The sequence below is a fragment of the Babylonia areolata genome, chromosome 15, assembly GCF_041734735.1.
Source record: "Babylonia areolata isolate BAREFJ2019XMU chromosome 15, ASM4173473v1, whole genome shotgun sequence".
NCBI lineage: Eukaryota > Metazoa > Mollusca > Gastropoda > Neogastropoda > Buccinidae > Babylonia > Babylonia areolata.
This window is the reverse complement of record NC_134890.1, coordinates 34,709,978-34,735,893: the sequence shown is the minus strand read 5'-3', so window position 1 is coordinate 34,735,893 and position 25,916 is coordinate 34,709,978. Positions and strand designations below refer to the sequence as shown.

The 25,916-nt window shown below is 45.3% G+C and overlaps 1 protein-coding gene across 1 annotated transcript; it reads right to left on the bottom strand.

The window, feature by feature from the left end:
* Window positions 1-1,917: 1,917 nt before the first annotated feature.
* Window positions 1,918-25,916, bottom strand: LOC143290338 (uncharacterized). The gene is made up of 6 exons (XM_076599690.1): window positions 25,732-25,916; window positions 24,293-24,432; window positions 15,548-15,747; window positions 11,165-11,272; window positions 10,166-10,312; window positions 1,918-2,226 (listed from the first exon to the last, which is right to left on the bottom strand). The coding sequence occupies exons 1-6, from the start codon at window positions 25,899-25,901 to the stop codon at window positions 1,918-1,920; spliced, it is 1,074 nt and encodes a 357-aa protein (XP_076455805.1). The 5' UTR covers window positions 25,902-25,916.

Sequence of the window (25,916 nt, the reverse complement as noted above, 5' to 3'; positions counted from 1 at the left end):
AAAAACCCAAAAAAACCACCACCACCAAAACAACCCTTTTAATACCAGTGATATGACTACAATACCTATTTTTAAAACAATATGTTCTGCAGTTCAATCACAGTTCAATCAGAAATAAACAATCAAGAATACCATAATCAATCAGTGATTACTGATCACTTTAAATCAAGAGGCAAAGCCTTCAAGGCTGACATGTGATTCCTGCTGAACACAAGTCAGAGCAAGGGATACTGCACTGTGGTTGGTAAGCATCTCCTGAACCACATCAAAAACAGTGTATAGCATGCCTCTTCTTCATCTTAAACAACAGTGTAACAAAAATATTGACCTATCACTCACACACACACACACATGAACATGTACACACATATGCTCTCTCTCACAAACACAGATGCACGCATGCATGCACATGCACACACACACACCCATACACACACCGCAGCCTCAACAGGCAGCAGGGAAATAGGACAGTGTCACCTGGTTGATCACCTGGCCTTCCTTCTCCATGGAGCACACCACACACCTGTCCCCCTCCCCTCTCCACACCTGTCCCCCTCCCCTCTCCACACCTGTCCCCTCAACAGGCAGCAGGGAAATAGGACAGTGTCACCTGGTTGATCACCTGGCCTTCCTTCTCCATGGAGCACACCATACACCTGTCCCCCTCCCCTCTCCACACCTGTCCCCCTCCCCTCTCCACACCTGTCCCCCTCCCCTCTCCGCACCTGTCCCCCTCCTCCCTCCACACCTGTCCCCCTCCCCCCTCCACACCTGTCCCCCTCCCCTCTCCACACCTGTCCCCCTCCTCCCTCCACACCTGTCCCCGTCCCCCCTCCACACCTGTCCCCCTCCCCTCTCCGCACCTGTCCCCCTCCCCTCTCCACACCTGTCCCCCTCCTCCCTCCACACCTGTCCCCGTCCCCCCTCCGCACCTGTCCCCCTCCCCTCTCCGCACCTGTCCCCCTCCCCTCTCCACACCTGTCCCCCTCCCCCCTCCACACCTGTCCCCCTCCCCCAACCACACCTGTCCCCCTCCCCTCTCCGCACCTGTCCCCCTCCCCTCTCCACACCTGTCCCCCTCCCCCAACCACACCTGTCCCCCTCCCCTCTCCGCACCTGTCCCCCTCCCCTCTCCACACCTGTCCCCCTCCCCTCTCCACACCTGTCCCCCTCCCCTCTCCACACCTGTCCCCCTCCCCTCTCCACACCTGTCCCCCTCCCCCAACCACACCTGTCCCCCTCCCCTCTCCACACCTGTCCTCCCCCCTTCTCCACACCTGTCCCCCTCCCCCAACCACACCTGTTCCCTCCCCTCTCCACACCTGTCCCCCTCCCCTCTCCACACCTGTCCTCCCCCCTTCTCCACACCTGTCCCCCTCCCCCAACCACACCTGTCCCCCTCCCCCAACCACACCTGTCCCCCTCCTCCCTCCACACCTGTCCCCCTCCCCTCTCAACACCTGTCCCCCTCCTGTCCCCCTCCCCTCTCAACACCTGTCCCCCTCCCCCCTCCACACCTGTCCCCCTCCCCCAACCACACCTGTCCCCCTCCCCTCTCCACACCTGTCCCCCTCCCCTCCACACCTGTCCCCCTCCCCTCTCCACACCTGTCCCCCCACACCTGTCCCCCTCCCCTCTCCACACCTGTCCCCCTCCCCTCTCCACACCTGTCCCCCTCCCCCCTCCACACCTGTCCCCCTCCCCCCCCCACACCTGTCCCCCTCCCCCTCCCCTCTCCACACCTGTCCCCCTCCCCTCCACACCTGTCCCCCCTCCCCCCTCCACACCTGTCCCCCCTCCCCCCCCCCCACACCTGTCCCCCTCCCCTCTCCACACCTGTCCCCCTCCCCCCCCACACCTGTCCCCCTCCCCCCTCCACACCTGTCCCCCCCCACCCCCTTCTCCCCACCTGTCCCCTCAACAGGCAGCAGGGAAATAGGACAGCGTCACCTGGTTGATCACCTGGCCTTCCTTCTCCATGGAGCACACCACACACCTGTCCCCGTCCCCCCTCCACACCTGCACCCTCAGCACGTCGCCCTCCACGCTCTCCCCCAGGTACACCACCCTCAACTGTCGCACACCTGCCCTCACGTCTTTCTCTGTCAGTGCTCCGTCCAGCCGCCCAAGGTGAAGTGCGTCATGCACAGCGTCCACCGCAAAGCGCACGTAGTTGCTGTAGTTGGTGTGTCGGTACATGTCTGTGTCACTCCATGCGATCTTTACCTGGAAAAGATCATTGTGTTGTATGTAGTGTTGTGTTGTGTTGTATGCATTGCACTGCATTGTGTGTTGTATTGTATTGTATTGTATTGTGTTGTATTGTCTTACTCTTTTGTCACAACAGATTCCTCTGTGTGAAATTCGGGCTGCTCTTCCAAGTGAGAGCCGTCACTACAGTGCATAGTATTGTATTGTGTTGTTTGTACTGTACTGTGTCGTCATGTATTGTATTGTACTGTATTGTGTTGTATCATACTGTATTGTACTGTCTTATACATTGTATTGTATTGTACTGTATTGTGTTGTATCATATTGTATTGTACTGTATTGTGTTGTATCATATTGTATTGTACTGTCTTACTCTTTTGTCACAACAGATTCTTCCCACTGAAAGCATGTCGCTACAGTGTATTGTATTGTATTGTACTGTATAGTATTGTATTGTATTGTACTGTATAGTATTGTATTGTATTGTACTGTATAGTATTGTATTGTACTCTATAGTACTGTATTGTGTTGCATTGTACTGTATTGTTTTGTATTGCATTGTAATGTATTGCACTGGATTGCATAGTATTGTATTGTGTTGTATTATATTGTTTTGTATTGCATTGTACTGTATTGCACTGGATTGCATTGCATTGTATTGTCTTACTCTTCGGTCACAACAGATTTCTCTGTGTGAAATTCAGGCTGCTCTTCCCAGGGAGACTGCGTCGCTTCACTGAGAGCGCCACCCTTTTTTCTGCAACTATATCTGTTTTCCTATCAAAGTGGACTTGTCTTTCAAAATGTGCCAGGGGCAGCCTCTTTGTTGACCTAGGTTCTTAAATGTGAGCTAAGTGCATGCTACACATAGACCTCAGTTTATTGTTTCATTCAGATGACTAGCGTCCAGACCACCACTCAAAGTCTAGTTGGGGGTGAGAAAAGACTGGCTAGTGTGGGTTTCACTCAGATTCTCTCACATTCTTTTGATTTTGTTTTTTACCTGGAATGTTGATTAGACACAGTGTGCTGTCAATGACCCATCACTCACAGCAAGGCCTCAGAATGACTGACCACACTCAACCATACACACATTTCCAAACAGCTCCATTTAACAGTGAAGAAATAACAAATCAGAAAGATGCCTCATAGAACAGATGAGTGACGGACACAATAGCCGAGTGGTTAAAGCGTAGGACTGTCAATCTGAGGGTCACGGGTTCGAATCACGGTGACGGCGCCTGGTGGGTAAAGGGTGGAGATTTTTACGATCTCCCAGGTCAACATATGTGCAGACCTGTTAGTGCCTGAACCCCCTTCGTGTGTATGTGCAAGCAGAAGATCAAATACACACGTTAAAGATCCTGTAATCCATGTCAGCGTTCGGTGGATTACGGAAACAAGAATATACCCAGCATGCACACCCCCGAAAACGGAGTATGGCTGCATACATGGCGGGGTAAAAACGGTCATACACGTAAAAGCCCACTTGTGTGCACACAAGTGAACGCAGAAGAAGAAGAAGAAGAAGAGGAAGACATGAGTTTTTAGCTGATTCAAACAGAAAGAGTGTTGGTTGGTGCCAAAGACCAAAAGGTAGTGAATTCCAGACAGTGGAAGCAAAACAAAACAAAACAAAAAAAAGTGCTTGACACAATTTTTACTTGGAGGAGTGCTCCATGTAAGAGTCCATCAGTTACTTCTCCAAACTCCACTGGGTTTTTTCAGTTATCTCCCTTATCTAGTTCCCCGTGATGAAACTGTTTGTTTTCCCTCTGGTCAAATGAAGATGGGCAGCTGAATGGAGAACAGACTTGGGTGTCAAGGCTCCATCTTGAGCGTTTACCTGATAGACGCTGAGTGGTCATACCATGTGTAGTATGGCGTAGTTACCTGATAGACACTGAGTGGTCCATACCATGTGTAGTATGATGTAGTTACCTGATAGACACTGAGTGGTCCATACCATGTGTAGTATGGTGTAGTTACCTGATAGACACTGAGTGGTCATACCATGTGTAGTATGATGTAGTTACCTGATAGACACTGAGTGGTCCATACCATGTGTAGTATGGTGTAGTTACCTGGTAGACACTGAGTGGTCATACCATGTGTAGTATGATGTAGTTACCAGGTAGACACTGAGTGGTCATACCATGCGTAGTATGGTGTAGTTACCTGATAGACACTGAGTGGTCCATACCATGTGTAGTATGGTGTAGTTACCTGATAGACACTGAGTGGTCCATACCATGTGTAGTATGATGTAGTTACCTGATAGACACTGAGTGGTCCATACCATGTGTAGTATGATGTAGTTACCTGATAGACACTGAGTGGTCCATACCATGTGTAGTATGGTGTAGTTACCTGATAGACACTGAGTGGTCCATACCATGTGTAGTATGATGTAGTTACCTGATAGACACTGAGTGGTCCATACCATGTGTAGTATGATGTAGTTACCTGATAGACACTGAGTGGTCATACCATGTGTAGTATGATGTAGTTACCTGATAGACACTGAGTGGTCATACCATGCGTAGTATGATGTAGTTACCAGGTAGACACTGAGTGGTCATACCATGTGTAGTATGGTGTAGTTACCTGATAGACACTGAGTGGTCATACCATGTGTAGTATGATGTAGTTACCTGATAGACACTGAGTGGTCATACCATGTGTAGTATGATGTAGTTACCAGGTAGACACTGAGTGGTCATACCATGTGTAGTATGGTGTAGTTACCTGATAGACACTGAGTGGTCATACCATGTGTAGTATGATGTAGTTACCTGATAGACACTGAGTGGTCCATACCATGTGTAGTATGGTGTAGTTACCTGATAGACACTGAGTGGACCACACCATGTGTAGTATGATGTAGTTACCTGATAGACATTGAGTGGTCATACCATGTGTAGTATGATGTAGTTACCTGACAGACACTGAGTGGACCATACCATGTGTAGTATGGTGTAGTTACCTGATAGACACTGAGTGGTCATACCATGTGTAGTATGGTGTAGTTACCTGATAGACACTGAGTGCTCCATACCATGTGTAGTATGGTGTAGTTACCTGATAGACACTGAGTGGACCATACCATGTGTAGTATGATGTAGTTGCAGTCAGGTCAGGTCATTAGATCTGCTACTGGTAACCTGTAATCCAGTACAACCTGTTCAGGGTCGGGTTGCCGACGACTAAACCGGCACTTCCACCGCTCCCTTCTGGGACTGGTGAGGCGGGTGGCTAGACACCCTTATGGAGATCCATAAAAGGGCGTCGGCTCAGGAGAGCCACCGACGGCCATCTAGCTCCACTGTGCTGTGTGCATGCCACACGCAGTTGGTCCCCGGGGTGTGTCTACCCATGTATGCGAAGTCTGGATCCGGCAGAATCTGCGGAAGAAACCTATCGGTTCAACGGAGAGGAAGGCGGTTACAGCAACGCACTGTGGAGTGCAGAGAGCAAGATGAGACACCGAAAGGATATCTTGGTCATCCACTGCATCCGTGCTCATCATCCAGTCGTCTCGACTTAGTCTTGCCACTGGAAATTGGTGGACCCGGACGAGAGAGTGAGGTCGACGTTGCGCAACTCCTCTTCACTTTAAACAAACTCATCGTGCAAGTCATCAGTCATCCAAAATGGCCTTTCATCCTTCATCATTTCATCACCCCCAAGTCCTGTGGCGACAGGCGAGCGACGAAACGACAGGTGTGGGTACACTGGCAGTCGCAGCCGCAGACCTGCACGCAGGCGGCTCAGGCCATAGGGTCGTTCTTCGTCGACAGGAGCAGCGATGGAGCTCGGCAGCCGTCTGAGCGTCTGAGCAGCCCTCTTTAGGAATGCACTGCTCACCTCCCTGGCATGAGGAAGGGGCTAGAAAAGGTGCCCTAAAAATTGCCTGCTCCATATCACCCTGGCCAGCATACCGCGGCTGGCGGGGACCCTACATCAGCGGTCGAAACAAAGAGAAAGAAAAGAAAAAAACAAGGATCGTTCCTCTCACAATTGGTGCTTGGAACATAAGGACTCTCCTGGACAGAGATAACGCGGACAGACCCCAAAGGAGAACAGCACTAGTTGCATCCGAACTCGCCAGATACAACATCGACATCGCAGCCTTGAGTGAGACTCGGCTTGCAGGCGAAGGCGAGCTCTGTGAACGGGGATCTGGTTACACCTTCTTCTGGAGTGGACGAGGAAGCGAAGAGCGACGTGAGGCTGGCGTTGGTTTTGCAGTAAAAACAGCACTTGTCAGCAAGCTAGCTGGAATCCCAAAGGGAGTCAACGATAGGCTTATGACCATGAAACTCCCACTGGCATCTGGCCAGAAGCACCTCACCATTGTCAGTGCCTACGCCCCAACCATGACCAACCCGGATGAAGTGAAGGCGAAGTTCTACGAGGACCTTCACTCTGTCATTGCTGCCATCCCTAAAGCAGACAAGCTCATCATTCTTGGGGACTTCAATGCTAGAGTTGGCTCTGACTACATCTCCTGGGATGGAGTGATTGGAAAGCACGGTGTGGGCCACTGCAACCCAAACGGATTGCTTTTGCTTCAGACCTGTGCAGAGCACGAACTGCTGATAACCAACACAGTTTTCTGCCTCCCTACCCGTAACAGGACGTCATGGATGCACCCTCGCTCAAAGCATTGGCATCTCATCGATTATGTCATCGTCAGGAAAAGGGATAGGCAAGATGTACGTGTAACAAAGACCATGTGCGGCGCCGAGTGTTGGACAGACCATCGCCTTGTAGTCTCGAAGCTGAATATTCGAATCCAACCCAAGAGACGCCCCCAAGGCCAGAAGGCTCCAAAACGGCTCAACATCGCTAAGCTGAAAAGCATCACCATCAAACAGTCATTTGTGGAGCTGCTGGAAGATCGTCTGGAATCCGCCTCTCTGGACAACCAGAATGTGGAGTCTGACTGGAGGACCCTGCGTGAGCTGATCTATAGTACAGCTTCAGAGACCCTGGGACCCATGACCAGAAAGCACAAAGACTGGTTTGATGAAAACTGTGATGAAATCAAGCAGCTTCTGGATGAGAAACGCCGTCTGCATCAAGCCCACCTGAGCAACCCAAAGTCCACATCAAAAAAGGATGCATACAATGACATCCGCAGGACTGTTCAGCAAAAGTTACGCCAGATGCAGGATAAGTGGCTGAGGGACAAAGCTGATGAGATCCAGGGATATGCTGACAGGCACGATATGAAGAGGTTCTATGATGCCTTAAAAGAAGTCTACGGCCCCACATCCTCAGGATCATCCCCCCTCCTCAGTGCAGATGGGAATACCTTGATCACCGAGAAGGAGAACATTCTCGAACGATGGGCTGAGCACTTCAACAGTGTCTTAAATCGCCCTTCCTCCATAAATGATGAAGCCATAGACCGTCTCCCACAAGTCCCCACCAACAAAGCACTGGACGATCTGCCAACACTTCTTGAGACCCAGAAAGCAATCCGTCTGCTATCCAGTGGCAAAGCACCTGGCTCAGACTCCATACCAGCAGAGGTCTACAAGGATGGAGGCACTGTGCTGACTGAGAAGCTTCATCAGCTGTACTCACTCATGTGGAAAGAAGAGACGATCCCCCAGGATTTCAAAGATGCATCTATCATTCACTTGTACAAGCGAAAGGGGAACCGGCAAGCCTGTGATAACCATCGGGGCATTTCCTTGCTCTCCATCGCAGGCAAGATACTTGCCAGGATCCTACTTAACCGCCTCACAGCACACCTTGACCAAGGTTATTTGCCTGAGAGCCAATGTGGATTCCGGAAAGAGCGCGGAACCACTGACATGGTGTTTGCTGCAAGGCAGCTGCAAGAGAAATGTCAGGAGCAAAATGCTGATCTGTTCTCCACCTATGTCGACCTCACTAAGGCCTTCGACACTGTGAGTAGAGAGGGACTGTGGAAGATCATGGCCAAGTACGGATGCCCTCGGAAATTTATTTCCTTGGTCAGCCAATTCCATGAAGGCATGCAGGCTCGAGTCCAGGACAATGGTGAAACATCTGCTCCTTTTGCTATCACAAATGGTGTCAAGCAAGGCTGCGCCCTGGCTCCGACGCTGTTCAGCCTCATGTTCTCTGCAATGCTTACTGATGCCTTCAGAGATGGCGATGTTGGAATCGGCCTAAAGTACCGAACAGATGGCAAGCTGTTTAACCTCAGAAGGCTTCAAGCAAAAACGAAGGTCATGACAGACATCATCAGAGACTTTTTGTTTGCTGATGATTGTGCCCTCAACGCTGGATCTGAAGCTGACATGCAACTCAGCGTCGACAAGTTTGCCACTGCCAGCAGGAACTTCGGCCTTACCATCAGCACGAGGAAAACTGAAGTTCTCCATCAGCCAGCCCCAGGGAAACCCTACGTTGAGCCCAACATCACAGTCAACGGTCAGAGACTCAGTGCGGTGGAGCGGTTCACATACCTTGGCAGCACACTGTCACGAAATGTGACAATCGACGATGAAGTGAACGTCAGGATTGCAAGAGCAAGCGCAGCTTTTGGTAGACTCAATGCAAATGTCTGGAACAGAAGAGGCATTAGTCTTGAGACCAAGCTAAAGGTCTACAGAGCAGTAGTTCTCCCCACACTACTGTACGCCTGCGAAACTTGGACAGTGTACCAACGACATGCCAAGAAGCTGAACCACTTCCACACAACATGCCTCAGGAAGCTACTGAACATCAAGTGGCAAGACAAGACCCCTGACACAGAGGTGCTCGCAAAAGCCACCCTTCCCAGCATCTTCACCATCCTGATGCAGTCCCAGCTTCGCTGGGCTGGACACGTGGCGCGCATGCCAGACCATCGGCTGCCCAAAAGGCTCTTCTATGGCGAGCTGCAACAAGGGAAGAGATCACACAGAGGTCAGAAGAAGCGCTTCAGAGATACTCTGAAAGTCTCTCTGAAAGCGTTTGATATCAACCCTGACTCCTGGGAGGAATCTGCAGTGGACCGTGACAAATGGCGTGCTGCTGTGCACAAAGGCGCCAGGTTGTGCGAGGCCAACAGGACTGCTGCAGCTGTTGAGAAGAGGCAGGCCAGAAAGTCACGGGCAAACAAGCTCCCTGACAATGATATACCTGTCTTTGTCTGCCCCAACTGTCAGCGAACATTTCATGCGCAGATTGGACTATTCAGCCATCTGCGCACTCACAGATAGATTCATGAGCATCCTTCCCCCCACCCCACCACCACCCTCCCCCCATCCCCCATCCCCCATCTGGATGACAACGATGGTCATCATCGATCTCGATGGACACACCACCACCAGTATGATGTAGTTACCTAACAGACACTGAGTGGTCCATACCATGTGTAGTATGATGTAGTTACCTGATAGACACTGAGTGGACCATACCATGTGTAGTATGATGTAGTTACCTAACAGACACTGAGTGGTCCATACCATGTGTAGTATGATGTAGTTACCTGATAGACACTGAGTGGACCATACCATGTGTAGTATGATGTAGTTACCTGATAGACACTGAGTGGACCATACCATGTGTAGTATGATGTAGTTATCTGACAGACACTGAGTGGTCCAGACCATGTGTAGTATAATGTAGTTACCTGATAGACACTGAGTGGACCATACCATGTGTAGTATGGTGTAGTTACCTGATAGACACTGAGTGGTCCATACCATGTGTAGTATGGTGTAGTTACCTGATAGACACTGAGTGGTCCATACCATGTGTAGTATGATGTAGTTACCTGATAGACACTGAGTGGTCCATACCATGTGTAGTATGATGTAGTTACCTGATAGACACTGAGTGGTCCATACCATGTGTAGTATGATGTAGTTACCTGATAGACACTGAGTGGACCATACCATGTGTAGTATGGTGTAGTTACCTGATAGACACTGAGTGGTCCATACCATGTGTAGTATGGTGTAGTTACCTGATAGACACTGAGTGGTCCAGACGAAGGGACGTCCTGACGCCTGATGACCAGGGGCTGTCCTCGCACACACTGGGCCTGGTACTTATCTCGCCACTTGTCCTTAATGGGCGTGGGGCGCCGCGTCACCTTGTCCACCAGCACAACCTGCACTCACACCACGCTCTGTGCCATGCATGGTCCACATAGGGACATGGGGAAATTTGGGGACGGACACACACACACACACACACACACCACGCCACTCTGTACCATGCACAGTACACATGGGGGCATGGGGAAATTTGGGGACACACACACACACACCCACCAGTGATGATACAATAAATGAAATATCAATCAAATCACTGGAACATATTTGAAGTAGAACCACACACACACACACACACACACACACACACACACACACACCAGTGATGATACAATAAAAGAAATATCAATTTAATCACTGGAACATATTTGAAGTAGAACCACACACACACACACACACACCTGTGATGATACAATAAAAGAAATATCAATTTAATCACTGGAACATGTTTGAAGTAGAACCACACACACACACACACACACACACACACCTGTGATGATACAATAAATGAAATATCAATCAAATCACTGGAACATGTTTGAAGAAGAAACACACACACACACAAATCACCTTTTGCAATGTGACAACACGTGAGGAGTACAGTCGGATTTTAACACAGATTTATGTTGTGAGAAAACAGTACTACAAGACAGTCAAGAAGTCAGTATTTCCAGAGACTGTCTGGCCACCTGTTCATCTATTCTAGAAACCTGAATGATCTGTTCTACCATCTGCTAACCTGTTGTGCCCTACCTGCTAACTGTTGATGTGTTCTACGTGCTAACTGTTGATGTGTTCTACCTGCTAACTGTTGATGTGTTCTACCTGCTAACTGTTGGTGTGTTCTACCTGCTAACTGTTGATGTGTTCTAACTGCTCACTGTTGATGCATTCTAGTGACCTCTCACCTGGGTGACCTGGGTCATCAGTGTCTGTGGGTCAGGCTGTGTGCAGGTGGTCATGGTTGATACGGTGCTCAGTGAGGTGCGACCAATGTGACCCCCCTCCATCTTCACCTGCACAACACAGTCATGTTCCTTGTAGTCCTTATGGTACATCACTAACAGCTGTGAGGACTTCCCACCCTATGTACAATCCTACATCACTAACAGCTGTGAGGACTTCCCACCCTATGTACAATCCTACATCACTAACAGCTGTGAGGACTGTCCCACCCTATGTACAATCCTACATCACTAACAGCTGTGAGGACTTCCCACCCTATGTACAATCCTACATCATTAATAGCTGTGAGGACTGTCCCACCCTATGTACAATCCTACATCACTAACAGCTGTGAGGACTTCCCACCCTATGTACAATCCTACATCACTAATAGCTGTGAGGACTTCCCACCCTATGTACAATCCTACATCACTAACAGCTGTGAGGACTGTCCCACCCTATGTACAATCCTACATCACTAATAGCTGTGAGGACTTCCCACCCTATGTACAATCCTACATCACTAATAGCTGTGAGGACTGTCCCACCCTATGTACAATCCTACATCACTAACAGCTGTGAGGACTTCCCACCCTATGTACAATCCTACATCACTAACAGCTGTGAGGACTGTCCCACCCTATGTACAATCCTACATCACTAACAGCTGTGAGGACTTCCCGACCTATGTACAATCCTACATCACTAACAGCTGTGAGGACTGTCCCACCCTATGTACAATCCTACATCACTAATAGCTGTGAGGACTTCCCACCCAATGTACAATCCTACATCACTAAGGACTGTCCCACCCTATGTACAATCCTACATCACTAACAGCTGTGAGGATTGTCCCGCCCTATGTACAATCCTACTTTACTAACAGCTGTGAGGATTGTCCCACCCTATGTACAATCCTACATCACTAAGGACTGAGTCACCTATGTACAATCCTACATCACTAAGGACTGTCCTACATCACTAATGAATGTCCCACCCTATGTACAATCCTACATCACTAAGGACTGTCCTACATCACTATGGACTTTCCCGCCCTATGTAAATCCTACATCACTATGGACTTTCCCACCCTATGTACAATACTACATCACTAAGGACTGTCCCACCCTATGTACAATCCTACATCACTATGGACTGTCCCACCCTATGTACAATCCTACATCACTATGGACTGTCCCACCCTATGTACAATCCTACATCACTAAGGACTGTCCCATCCTATGTACAATCCTACATCACTAAGGACTGTCCCACCCTATGTACAATCCTACATCACTAAGGACTGTCCCACCCTATGTACAATCCTACATCACTAAGGACTGTCCCATCCTATGTACAATCCTACATCACTAAGGACTGTCCCACCCTATGTACAATCCTACATCACTATGGACTGTCCCACCCTATGTACAATCCTACATCACTAAGGACTGTCCCATCCTATGTACAATCCTACATCACTAAGGACTGTCCCACTCTATGTACAATCCTACATCACTAAGGAATGTCCCATCCTATGTACAATCCTGCATCACTAAAGAATGTCCCACCCTATGTACAATCCTGCATCACTAAAGAATGTCCCACCCTATGTACAATCCTGCATCACTAAAGAATGTCCCACCCTATGTACATTCCTACATCACTAAGGACTGTCCCACCCTATGTACAATCCTACATCACTATGGACTGTCCCACCCTATGTACAATCCTACATCACTAAGGACTGTCCCACCCTATGCACAATCCTACATCACTAAGGACTGTCCCACCCTATGCACAATCCTACATCACTAAGGACTGTCCCACCCTATGTACAATCCTACATCACTAAGGACTGTCCCACCCTATGTACAATCCTACATTACTAAGGACTGTCCCACCCTATGTACAATCCTACATCACTATGGACTGTCCCACCCTATGTACAATCCTACATCACTATGGACTGTCCCATCCTTTGTACAATCCTACATTACTAAGGACTGTTCCACCCAATGTACAATCCTACATCACTATGGACTGTCCCACCCTATGTACAATCCTAATTCACTATGGACTGTCCCACCCTATGTACAATCCTACATCACTAAGGACTGTCCCACCCTATGTACAATCCTACATCACTAAGGAATGTCCCATCCTATGTACAATCCTACATCCCTATGGACTGTCCCATCCTATGTACAATCCTACATCACTAAGTACTGTCCTGCCCTATGTACAAATCTACATCACTAAGGACTGTCCCACCCTATGTACAATCCTACATCACTAAGGACTGTCCCACCCTATGTACAATCCTACATCACTAAGGACTGTCCCACCCTATGTACAATCCTACATCACTAAGGACTGTCCCACCCTATGTACAATCCTACATCACTAAGGACTGTCCCACCCTATGTACAATCCTACATCACTACGGACTGTCCCACCCTATGTACAATCCTGCATCACTAAGGACTGTCCTACATCACAAAAGACTTTCCCACCCTATGTACAATCCTACATCACTAAGGACTGTCCCACCCTATGTACAATCCTACATCACTACGGACTGTCCCACCCTATGTACAATCCTGCATCACTAAGGACTGTCCTACATCACAAAAGACTTTCCACCCTATGTACAATCCTACATCACTATGGACTGTCCCACCCTATATACAATCCTACATGACAGTTACCCAGCACTAACAGCTCAGATTCAGAGGAATATAGCTGAAATACAGCAGAGGAAATCAGTCATATTTTCCATGCTTTTCCATGCACTTAATTTCCATGTGGATTAATAAAGTTTGTTTTTTTTTTATTTTATTTGATTTGATTTGATTTGATTTGATGCTTGAATCTTTTCATTCAGGTAGATTTTCAGTTAACATCAACACACCTCCCCCATCAATACATAAAGCTCAGTTTGTAAAAATAGGAGTAAAACCAGTCTTGCCCTTTGCACTATGACCCTGACCCCATCAATGTCAGTGCCCCTGCTGGCAGTGAACCTTTACTTGGACATACTGTGGTTCCATGGACTACATTTTTGGTAGGAGTTTCAGTTCCAATATCTCAAGGAGGAGTCACGGCCTTTAGACAATTCCATGTACACTACACATCTGTAAGGCAGATGCCTGACCAGCACCATAATCCAACCAGCTTATTTAGACCTTGAGTGCATGCATATATTTATGTACCTGTAAGTGTGAATTTCTTCCACATAATTTTGCCAGAAAACAATTTTTATGTTGCCATAGGTTCTTTCTCACTGTACCAAGTGCACACTGCACACTGCTGTCAACATGTTGCCATAGGTTCTTTCTCACTGTACCAAGTGCACACTGCTATCAACATGTTGCCATAGGTTCTTTCTCACTGTACCAAGTGCACACTGCTATCAACATGTTGCCATAGGTTCTTTCTCAGTGTACCAAGTGCACACTGCTATCAACATGTTGCCATAGGTTCTTTCTCAGTGTACCAAGTGCACACTGCTATCAACATGTTGCCATAGGTTCTTTCTCACTGTACCAAGTGCACACTGCTATCAACATGTTGCCATAGGTTCTTTCTCACTGTACCAAGTGCACACTGCTATCAACATGTTGCCATAGGTTCTTTCTCACTGTACCAAGTGCACACTGCACACTGCTATCAACATGTTGCCATAGGTTCTTTCTCACTGTACCAAGTGCACACTGCACACTGCTATCAACATGTTGCCATAGGTTCTTTCTCAGTGTACCAAGTGCACACTGCACACAGGCTGTCAACATGTTGCCATAGGTTCTTTCTCACTGTACCAAGTGCACACTGCTATCAACATGTTGCCATAGGTTCTTTCTCAATGTACCAAGTGCACACTGCACACTGCTGTCAACATGTTGCCATAGGTTCTTTCTCAATGTACCAAGTGCACACTGCACACTGCTATCAACATGTTGCCATAGGTTCTTTCTGTGTACCAAGTGCACACTGCACACTGCTATCAACATGTTGCCATAGGTTCTTTCTCACTGTACCAAGTGCACACTGCACACAGGCTGTCAACATGTTGCCAGAGGTTCTTTCTCACTGTACCAAGTGCACACTGCTATCAACATGTTGCCATAGGTTCTTTCTCAATGTACCAAGTGCACACTGCACACAGGCTGTCAACTCATCCAAAGGACTAGACGCTCAGTTTCCAGTCAGGCTTGGGAAAAAGGGTGAGACTTGGATTTGAACTCAGACCATCAAGGACACTATACTGGCAGATAAATGTCTTAACCATTCTGCCACCTTCTTCCTTTACCTTAAATGTTAAAAAACAAAACACACCCACACACCTCCAAGGGCCATTTTGGAACAGCGGAATCATACATGCCAGGAAAGATGTCAACTTGAGTGGAAGCGATGAAAGTGTAAGAGCCACTGGTCATGTGATTGTACTCCAGAAAGGTCTGTCCCTCCTCATTCATAGGCACGTGCATGGCGTAGATTCTGGCGAAGCTTGCTGTTCTCAGAATGCCCACCAGTGAGGGATGGGCTGAAACAGTATGTCTGTGCTGAGGAAAAGGACAAAAGTGCTCACACAATGATGCTTTAAAAAGTTTCATCAGAAAAAGAAAACCCATTTGGTACAGCATATGGAAAGGCACATATTGTAATGAGGTTTATTACAAACCTAAGGCAAGAAGTACATCCAAAGGGGTGTGTCTGACTTTTCTGCTTTCCACTCTACTGGACCTGCCTGTCTTTGTAAACGTATCAGTGCTTACACTACCTCTAGAACTCTCCATTCTTCCACTGGCTGCTACATTCTGAAAATTCCTCCTGTCAATACGAGAACCTATGGTGTATGCTCTTTCCTCTTTGCTGCTGCTCATACAGAAAAACCTTCCACATCATATCCATTTATCTGACTCCATCAGCTGTGCTTAATTCTGCCTACAACTTGAAGAGGAGCTGTCATACTGTTGGCTGTGCTTAATTCTGCCTACAACTTAAAGAGGAGCTGTCATACTGTTGGCTGTGCTTGATTCTGCCTACAACTTAAAGAGGAGCTGTCATACTGTTGGCTGTGCTTGATTCTGCCCACAACTTAAAGAGGAGCTGTCATACTGTTGGCTGTGCTTAATTCTGCCTACAACTTAAAGAGGAGCTGTCATACTGTTGGCTGTGCTTAATTCTGCCCACAACTTGAAGAGGAGCTGTCATACTGTTGGCTGTGCTTAATTCTGCCTACAACTTAAAGAGGAGCTGTCATACTGTTGGCTGTGCTTAATTCTGCCTACAACTTAAAGAGGAGCTGTCATACTGTTGGCTGTGCTTAATTCTGCCTACAACTTGAAGAGGAGCTGTCAACATGTTGGCTGTGCTTAATTCTGCCTACAACTTAAAGAGGAGCTGTCATACTGTTGGCTGTGCTTAATTCTGCCTACAACTTAAAGAAAGAGGAGCTGTCATACTGTTGGCTGTGCTTAATTCTGCCTACAACTTAAAGAAAGAGGAGCTGTCATACTGTTAGCTGTGCTTGATTCTGCCTACAACTTAAAGAGGAGCTGTCATACTGTTGGCTGTGCTTAATTCTGCCTACAACTTAAAGAGGAGCTGTCATACTGTTGGCTGTGCTTAATTCTGCCTACAACTTAAAGAGGAGCTGTCATACTGTTGGCTGTGCTTAATTCTGCCTACAACTTGAAGAGGAGCTGTCAACATGTTGGCTGTGCTTAATTCTGCCTACAACTTAAAGAGGAGCTGTCATACTGTTGGCTGTGCTTAATTCTGCCTACAACTTAAAGAAAGAGGAGCTGTCATACTGTTGGCTGTGCTTAATTCTGCCTACAACTTGAAGAGGAGCTGTCATACTGTTGGCTGTGCTTGATTCTGCCTACAACTTAAAGAGGGGCTGTCATACTGTTGGCTGTGCTTGATTCTGCCTACAACTTAAAGAGGGGCTGTCATACTGTTGGCTGTGCTTAATTCTGCCTACAACTTAAAGAGGAGCTGTCATACTGTTGGCTGTGCTTAATTCTGCCTACAACTTGAAAAGGAGCTGTCATACTGTTGGCTGTGCTTAATTCTGCCTACAACTTAAAGAGGAGCTGTCATACTGTTCGCTGTGCTTGATTCTGCCTACAACTTAAAGAAAGAGGAGCTGTCATACTGTTGGCTGTGCTTAATTCTGCCTACAACTTAAAGAAAGAGGAGCTGTCATACTGTTGGCTGTGCTTAATTTTCCTACAACTTAAAGAGGAGCTGTCATACTGTTGGCTGTGCTTAATTCTGCCCACAACTTGAAGAGGAGCTGTCATACTCTGTTGGCTGTGCTTAATTCTGCCTACAACTTAAAGAGGAGCTGTCATACTGTTGGCTGTGCTTAATTCTGCCCACAACTTGAAGAGGAGCTGTCATACTCTGTTGGCTGTGCTTCATTCTGCCTACAACTTGAAGAGGAGCTGTCATACTGTTGGCTGTGCTTAATTCTGCCTACAACTTGAAGAGGAGCTGTCATACTGTTGGCTGTGCTTAATTCTGCCTACAACTTAAAGAGGAGCTGTCATACTGTTGGCTGTGCTTGATTCTGCCTACAACTTAAAGAGGAGCTGTCATACTGTTGGCTGTGCTTGATTCTGCCTACAACTTAAAGAGGAGCTGTCATACTGTTGGCTGTGGTTAAATCTGCCTACAACTTGAAGAGGGGCTGTCATACTGTTGGCTGTGCTTAATTCTGCCTACAACTTAAAGAAAGAGGAGCTGTCATACTGTTGGCTGTGCTTAATTCTGCCTACAACTTAAAGAGGAGCTGTCATACTGTTGGCTGTGCTTAATTCTGCCCACAACTTGAAGAGGAGCTGTCATACTGTTGGCTGTGCTTAATTCTGCCTACAACTTAAAGAGGAGCTGTCATACTGTTGGCTGTGCTTAATTCTGCCTACAACTTAAAGAGGAGCTGTCATACTGTTGGCTGTGCTTAATTCTGCCTACAACTTGAAGAGGAGCTGTCAACATGTTGGCTGTGCTTAATTCTGCCTACAACTTAAAGAGGAGCTGTCATACTGTTGGCTGTGCTTAATTCTGCCTACAACTTAAAGAAAGAGGAGCTGTCATACTGTTGGCTGTGCTTAATTCTGCCTACAACTTAAAGAAAGAGGAGCTGTCATACTGTTAGCTGTGCTTGATTCTGCCTACAACTTAAAGAGGAGCTGTCATACTGTTGGCTGTGCTTAATTCTGCCTACAACTTAAAGAGGAGCTGTCATACTGTTGGCTGTGCTTAATTCTGCCTACAACTTAAAGAGGAGCTGTCATACTGTTGGCTGTGCTTAATTCTGCCTACAACTTGAAGAGGAGCTGTCAACATGTTGGCTGTGCTTAATTCTGCCTACAACTTAAAGAGGAGCTGTCATACTGTTGGCTGTGCTTAATTCTGCCTACAACTTAAAGAAAGAGGAGCTGTCATACTGTTGGCTGTGCTTAATTCTGCCTACAACTTAAAGAAAGAGGAGCTGTCATACTGTTGGCTGTGCTTAATTCTGCCTACAACTTGAAGAGGAGCTGTCATACTGTTGGCTGTGCTTGATTCTGCCTACAACTTAAAGAGGGGCTGTCATACTGTTGGCTGTGCTTGATTCTGCCTACAACTTAAAGAGGGGCTGTCATACTGTTGGCTGTGCTTAATTCTGCCTACAACTTAAAGAGGAGCTGTCATACTGTTGGCTGTGCTTAATTCTGCCTACAACTTGAAAAGGAGCTGTCATACTGTTGGCTGTGCTTAATTCTGCCTACAACTTAAAGTAGGTAGCGGCAGCCCCCATGGCCGATGCCGGGAAACCTATGAACGCCTAAAAAATTGACTAATTTTGAAGTGCATTTTCTCAAATTTGATTTCATTTTGTGAAAAACTATCCAACTGAAATAATCATTTATCATCCATATTTTTAATTTTTATTGTGTTTGCTTTATGCAATGCGTGCATGAGTTCGCGGATGGAAGAAAAAAAGTGTACTGTAACGCGAAATAGCGATCCTTGTTCAATGGCGGCCGGCGTCTTTCTGAGCGCGACACAGTTAGTTTCAACCACATAGTGGAAAAAATCGCATCCGTTGTTTTCCATTCATTGGTTACTGTTCGAAAAACTGGGAGCCGTGAAAGGCGAAAGTTCAAGGAGAACTTTCGTGTGTTTTTTTCCAAGCCTTGGGCGAAGTAGGGTAGTTAGATCTGAGCGCAAAGTTACGGGAATTTTTCGGCTATCTTTCAACGCCTCGCGCAGTTCGAAAATGAAATCTGACCCTACGGGTTACTGTATGAGCGGTAAAGAGCATTTTCTGCTGATTTCAATGGTATCCGAAACTAATATTTTTGATCCATGAGCAATTTGCTCAAGCGATTCAAAAGCAGGTACCCCTCTTCGTCAGTTGCGTCGGCCCAATCAACATTCGACACAGGAGAGCGGCACTTCAGCTAACACAAAAATGGCATTGTTTCTCCAGAAAATCTTAAGTTTCATCGGTAAGTTTTATATTATTTTTGAAAACGAATGTCTTTAGCACTTTCATGCACAATATTGAGCTGAAATTCTCTGAATCAGGATTTTGATCGATGTCAGTAACTGAGCAGCTTGGATCTATTTCATAAGTGTTTTCGTAACGTGACACCGTGTTTCAATCGGAACACGATTTATTTTTTTCGGAGTAAAACACACAAAAACTATTGATACAGAATGAAAAATGGACATGTTAAAACGGAGCCCATGAATTCCAATTACTAATATTTGATTGATTTTTGCTTTAGTAAGCAAAATATTACCTGGGTCTAAAACCGGAAGTGCTCGGGACAGCATTAGCGTCGTCTGCTACAGACTCGGTTTGTGTTGAATAAGTGAGTAAACAAATTGGAATATGGTTTCTTTTTCATTCAGCATCACACAAAAGTCTGATATTCTAGTTGCATTTTGCTTCTATAGCTGTGAAACTTTATCTCAATATATACAGACAGATAGATACTATGCTCTCACATTCCAGAAAGAACAAGAACACCAATTCATACTAACCCCTCACCCCCCCCCCCTCCCCCACGCCCCTCCTCCCCCTTTCTCCTCTGCAAACTTCACTTTCATAATTAGCTGTGAGTTGTATAGCCATTCCCCTCCTTTGTCTCTGAGAATCTCCCACCAATGGTAAGGAGAGGGGAGGGGGTTGTCAATGGTTGTGGCAAACTTGGCACTGAGCCAAATCACTGACCACTTGCTCTGGCTGAGAATCCTTGACTGCTGACAGTGATATAACCCACCATCTCCTCCCTCCAGTCATCCCCCTTCCCCATTTCTTTCCTGTCAGTGGAGTAGGTGTGTGTGTGTGTGAGAGAGAGAGAGAGCCAGAGCAAGTTTGCATTTGCACATGTATGCTTGTGAGTATGTGTATGTCTGAGTATGAAAAAAGTGTAATGTGAAGAGATATATGACTAATTTGAACAGTGCAGGCAACATCCTGTTTCTTCAAAAATTTAACACCAATTTTTAACAAACTAAAATTAGTAAAAAGAAAATCAGTACAATAACACCCATAGCCTAAGTTGTACATCAGGTTCAGTCAAGTCAAACTATATAACACTACCAGGAATCCAGCCATTAAGATAGTATAATTGTGTGTGTGTGTGTGCGCGCGGGAGGGGGGGGGGGTCATGTAACCCATGATATGCTGTGCATCTAGACTGCATGAAACAGAAAACAAAGGGAAGTAAACACATATTTCATGAAATGATAAAATGCAAAATACCATGCACATATTGTGAATGAAATATTCAGTTTGATATATATCTAAGACATGCATTCTCACATACACACACAAATAAAGATGAGTACACAAAATATATATCAAAGAATAAGATATTAAGTATGATGTGCATATTAACAATAAAATATTCAATGTAAGTAATCATATACATGTATACATAAGACATTAAGTAATACTTTCATCTCAGTCATGAAATGTAGCACCCTGAAGTGGAATTTCTGAGTAAATAATCGCATGCAACAAAGACATCCATAAGATGAACAGTACAAGTAGATGGAAAAGTTCTTGTCAGCAATTGGAAAGGACAGACCCCTAAAAATTCAGCCTCAATTGTCAAAGCATAAGTTGATGCTGCAACTGAGTTATTGTGTGAAAGGTAAGTGCGGCCATTTTGTTCAGTGCGGTGAATTTTGTGTTGCTGTTGAATGAATGCTTACCTGTTAGTATGCCATTTTATAATTCTGTTATCACAGTGTTTTCCTCCCACTCAAAACACTCAGAAATTGACAAAAGCCTAAACATATATTAAACTGAGAGCTCTGGTTTTGGTTTTAAGTTTTAAATTGAACATAACATTTGTTCTTTCTTATGAGCTGATCTGTGTATCTAACATGTTGCAGAAACAGCTGCTTATGGCAGGGTTTCCAAGACCTATTCCATGATCCAAAAAGGCCAGTATAAACATCTCAGGTAGTGAGCAGCATGTTATTGCTGATGCCAGGAAACCTGTGAGTGCCAAAAAATGAGAGATTTTTTGGTGTGCATTTTCTCTTGTGAATGCCATTTTGTGAAGAAATAAAGGTGCATCATCCACCTTTTATTTCTTATTTATTGTGTTTCTTCTATAATGAAATGCATGACTGGGTTCATGGATGGAAGAAAAAACTAGAGAGCTGAAAGAAAATAGATTCATATATCTGTCATTTTTGCTAGCAACTTATGTAATATTTGCTCCCTCCTGGGAACCTTTGTTGTGGAATGCCCCATCAACCTACCCATTCTGTATAATGCTCTCAAGTTGCATTCATTTAAAAATTTGTAGTAATTTTGAAGAAGATGATCAGCCTAGACCACTGGTAACTTATTGTGGCTGCAACTTCAATATTTTTTTCAAAAACAAAAATTTTGAAGAAGTCTCATCTGCAGCATGCACCCTTTTTTAATGAGAAAATCAGGTATCATTCCTTTTCTGCCAACTTTAGAGGGAAGTTTTAAGGTTGATTTTAATTTATTTTGAAAGCTGACATTTCACTTAATACACACACAAAATTTCATGGTCCTACTTGTGACAGTTACTGAAATATTCATCTTTGCAGCATGCTACCCCAATAAACAGTCTTTTTTCCACTGGTCAAATTGAAGATTTTTCAAAGTTTGAGACTCTGATACTTAAAATTCAGTCAACTGTCCTGCCTGAAAAAAATTCAGTGCACTTTCTGTGATGTAATCTGCAAGATATTTTATTTTGAAATGCAACTGTCTATTCGTTTCAGTGCTGTAGACCTTCAAAGTTGCTATTCTGTACACATTGACACGTCTTGATTTTCTATTTCCTCCTACTTTGACAGACATATTTTCCAGTTTCTTTGCTGCTGAAGTGTTAGTGTTTTCTTGTGCAATATACCATTATCATATGGTTTTTAAAAGTATATGAGTTTTCATTACAGTACCCTCATGGACAGTATAATATAACTGTGAAAATGTGAGAATATTAAGTACTAACAGCATGTACGCATCGTCACATCTTTAAAATGGAATATCTTCAGAACCAATCAAGATATTCACTTACTTTTTTTTTTGTTTTTCTTATATTGTCATGTTGTTTGCCAAAAATCACATTTCAGTCATTGTAATGAATATTTAAATTTTCACTGCCGCCACCTACTTAAAGAGGAGCTGTCATACTGTTCGCTGTGCTTGATTCTGCCTACAACTTAAAGAAAGAGGAGCTGTCATACTGTTGGCTGTGCTTAATTCTGCCTACAACTTAAAGAAAGAGGAGCTGTCATACTGTTGGTTGTGCTTAATTTTCCTACAACTTAAAGAGGAGCTGTCATACTGTTGGCTGTGCTTAATTCTGCCCACAACTTGAAGAGGAGCTGTCATACTCTGTTGGCTGTGCTTAATTCTGCCTACAACTTAAAGAGGAGCTGTCATACTGTTGGCTGTGCTTAATTCTGCCTACAACTTGAAGAGGAGCTGTCATACTGTTGGCTGTGCTTAATTCTGCCTACAACTTAAAGAGGGGCTGTCATACTGTTGGCTGTGCTTAATTCTTCCTACAACTTAAAGAAAGAGGAGCTGTCATACTGTTGGCTGTGCTTAATTCTGCCTACAACTTAAAGAGGAGCTGTCATACTGTTGGCTGTGCTCGATTCTGCCTACAACTTGAAGAAAGAAAATTGTTCTGAATTGAATTTATGCATGTCTCTTGCAAAATTAAAACAGGATAAAATGAAACGCATAGTTGATCAGGACTCTAAAAAATTGTCTGTCAGAGTGTGAATAAACTGACACCCATATTGCAGAACTGAATCTATCTGTCTATCCGTGGAAAGATACATTCATGACATAATACTGAACCAAACTGCACCGTTCTATTATCTATGGCTGTTAAGTGAAGTGAATAACATTTGTAAAGAAGTAGAGTTTCAAGAGACTGATGTTGACATTCACAAAACTGATAAAAGATTCTGGGACATGATTTACACAGTGCCATGTGTTCTGTGGGAAATCAGTCACTGCATTGACTTCCACCCTCTGCCCCACCCACCCATGCACAGACATACACATCTGCCTAACACATACATGCATTGTAATAATTGGTATGTATGTGTGTGTGTGGATATAAAAAGTATATACATATGTCACAAATTGTGTGTGTGTGTGTGTGTGTGTGTGTGTGTGCATGCGTGTGTGTGTGTGTGTTAGTGTGTTATTGTGTGTGTGTGTGTGTGTGCGTGTGTGTGAGTGCACGTGCATCTGTGTGCCTGTGTGAATGTGAGTATGTCTGTGTGTGTTTATCATGTGTGTTTGTGTGCGCAACTTTGATTGAAGATAATATGTATGTACATGCAAACAACTACAAACAGAATACTTAGTACACACACACATACACTCACACACATACACACACTCAAACGCACACACACACTCACTCACACACACACACACACATACACACACACACTCACACGCACACACACACTCACTCACACACTCACGCGCACACACACACTCACACACACATACACACACACTCACACACACACTCACTCACACACACACACAGACCTACCAACGTCGCCAAAGTTATCAGGAAGCAAGCCTGGGTGGATGACTGTGGCACACACAGGGGTGGAATCTCTTGTCAGCCGCAGACTCGACTTTTTTACATTGATCACTTCAGCAAACGCCATCTCCTTTTGATGCTTTTTACTGACATAGATCATGGAAGATGCCACATGTAAAGGATCATGTCAACATTTCATAATTCATCACAATGTATGCCAGTCAGCCATGTCCTTTTGACGCTCTTCACTGACACATAACATACACAACGTGAAGGATCATTTTGATGCTCTTCACTGACATACAACATACACAACGTGAAGGATCATTTTGACGCTCTTCACTGACATACAACATACACAATGTAAAGGATCATTTTGACGCTCTTCACTGACATACAACATACACAATGTAAAGGATCATTTTGATGCTCTTCACTGACATACAACATACACAACGTGAAGGATCATTTTGACGCTCTTCACTGACACACAACATACACAATGTAAAGGATCAGGTCAACATTCTATCACAGTGTATTAATAGCTGTGTCCTGACTTTGAGCATCAGAACAGCGACACCAGCTGCTGTCCTGACAAGCAAGGCTTGGATTTGATTATAGTGTGTTTGTACATGACTTTCATTTTATGTTCGTACCCTTTATGTTCTATTCCCCCCCCCCCCCCCCCCCTGCAACCCCCACCCCCTCCCCAAATATTCTATATGACCCCAATCACTTGGTTATAAAGACCTATATATTCTATCATATTCAAGTGGAGTGTCTTGCCCAAGTCCACTCTCTCAGCCAAGAGGGCTTTTAGACAGTTGGCGTTAGGATGGTCTCCAACTAGCCCCCAAGCGCAATCTTGCCCCCAAGTTAAAAATACACTGTCCTTCACAAAAGATTAAGTAACAAATGGATTGCCATTGCAGTGGAGAAACCACTGATCATACAGCTGTCACTTTGCTTTTGGCCCAACTGTAAGCTTCCATCAATCTTTCTTAATTATAAGGAGTTGCAGACATACAAATACCCTTATCCCCTCCCTCTCATCTTTTAATACACACAAACTCACTAACTGTTGAATCTGATAAAACAACATCATTATTGTGAAACGACATCAGTGTAGTATGAGTTTCAATGGCAGTTACTATTTTCTGTGTACAATGTATATCAATGGTGTGATCAGTTTTTCTGAACATCGGGTATATCAATGGTGTGATCAGTTTTACTGTCCATCAGGTATATCAATGGTGTGATCAGTTTTACTGAACATCATGTATATCAATGGTGTGACCAGTTTTACTGAACATCAGTGAATGTCATCCCAAGAGGAAGAATCTAACAATCAAACGCCCATGCTCACGACTAATGGTAGTTCGAAACCGCTAAACATTAAAATTTTACTGAACAAAAATATACTGACCTTGTTTCAACTTTCTCACCTGTTTTTCTCCGCTTCTTGTGTGTCGTCTGCTTCTTTGCATCTACTTTGCAGTGAAGGTCCCGACGCATATGCTGGGCCTCCGACATCTTTTTGCAAACTACACATACTAGATGTAAAATATCGCCTTCCTAATTGCACATACCGTACATGTCTGATAATACAAAACATTATCACCGAACTTTC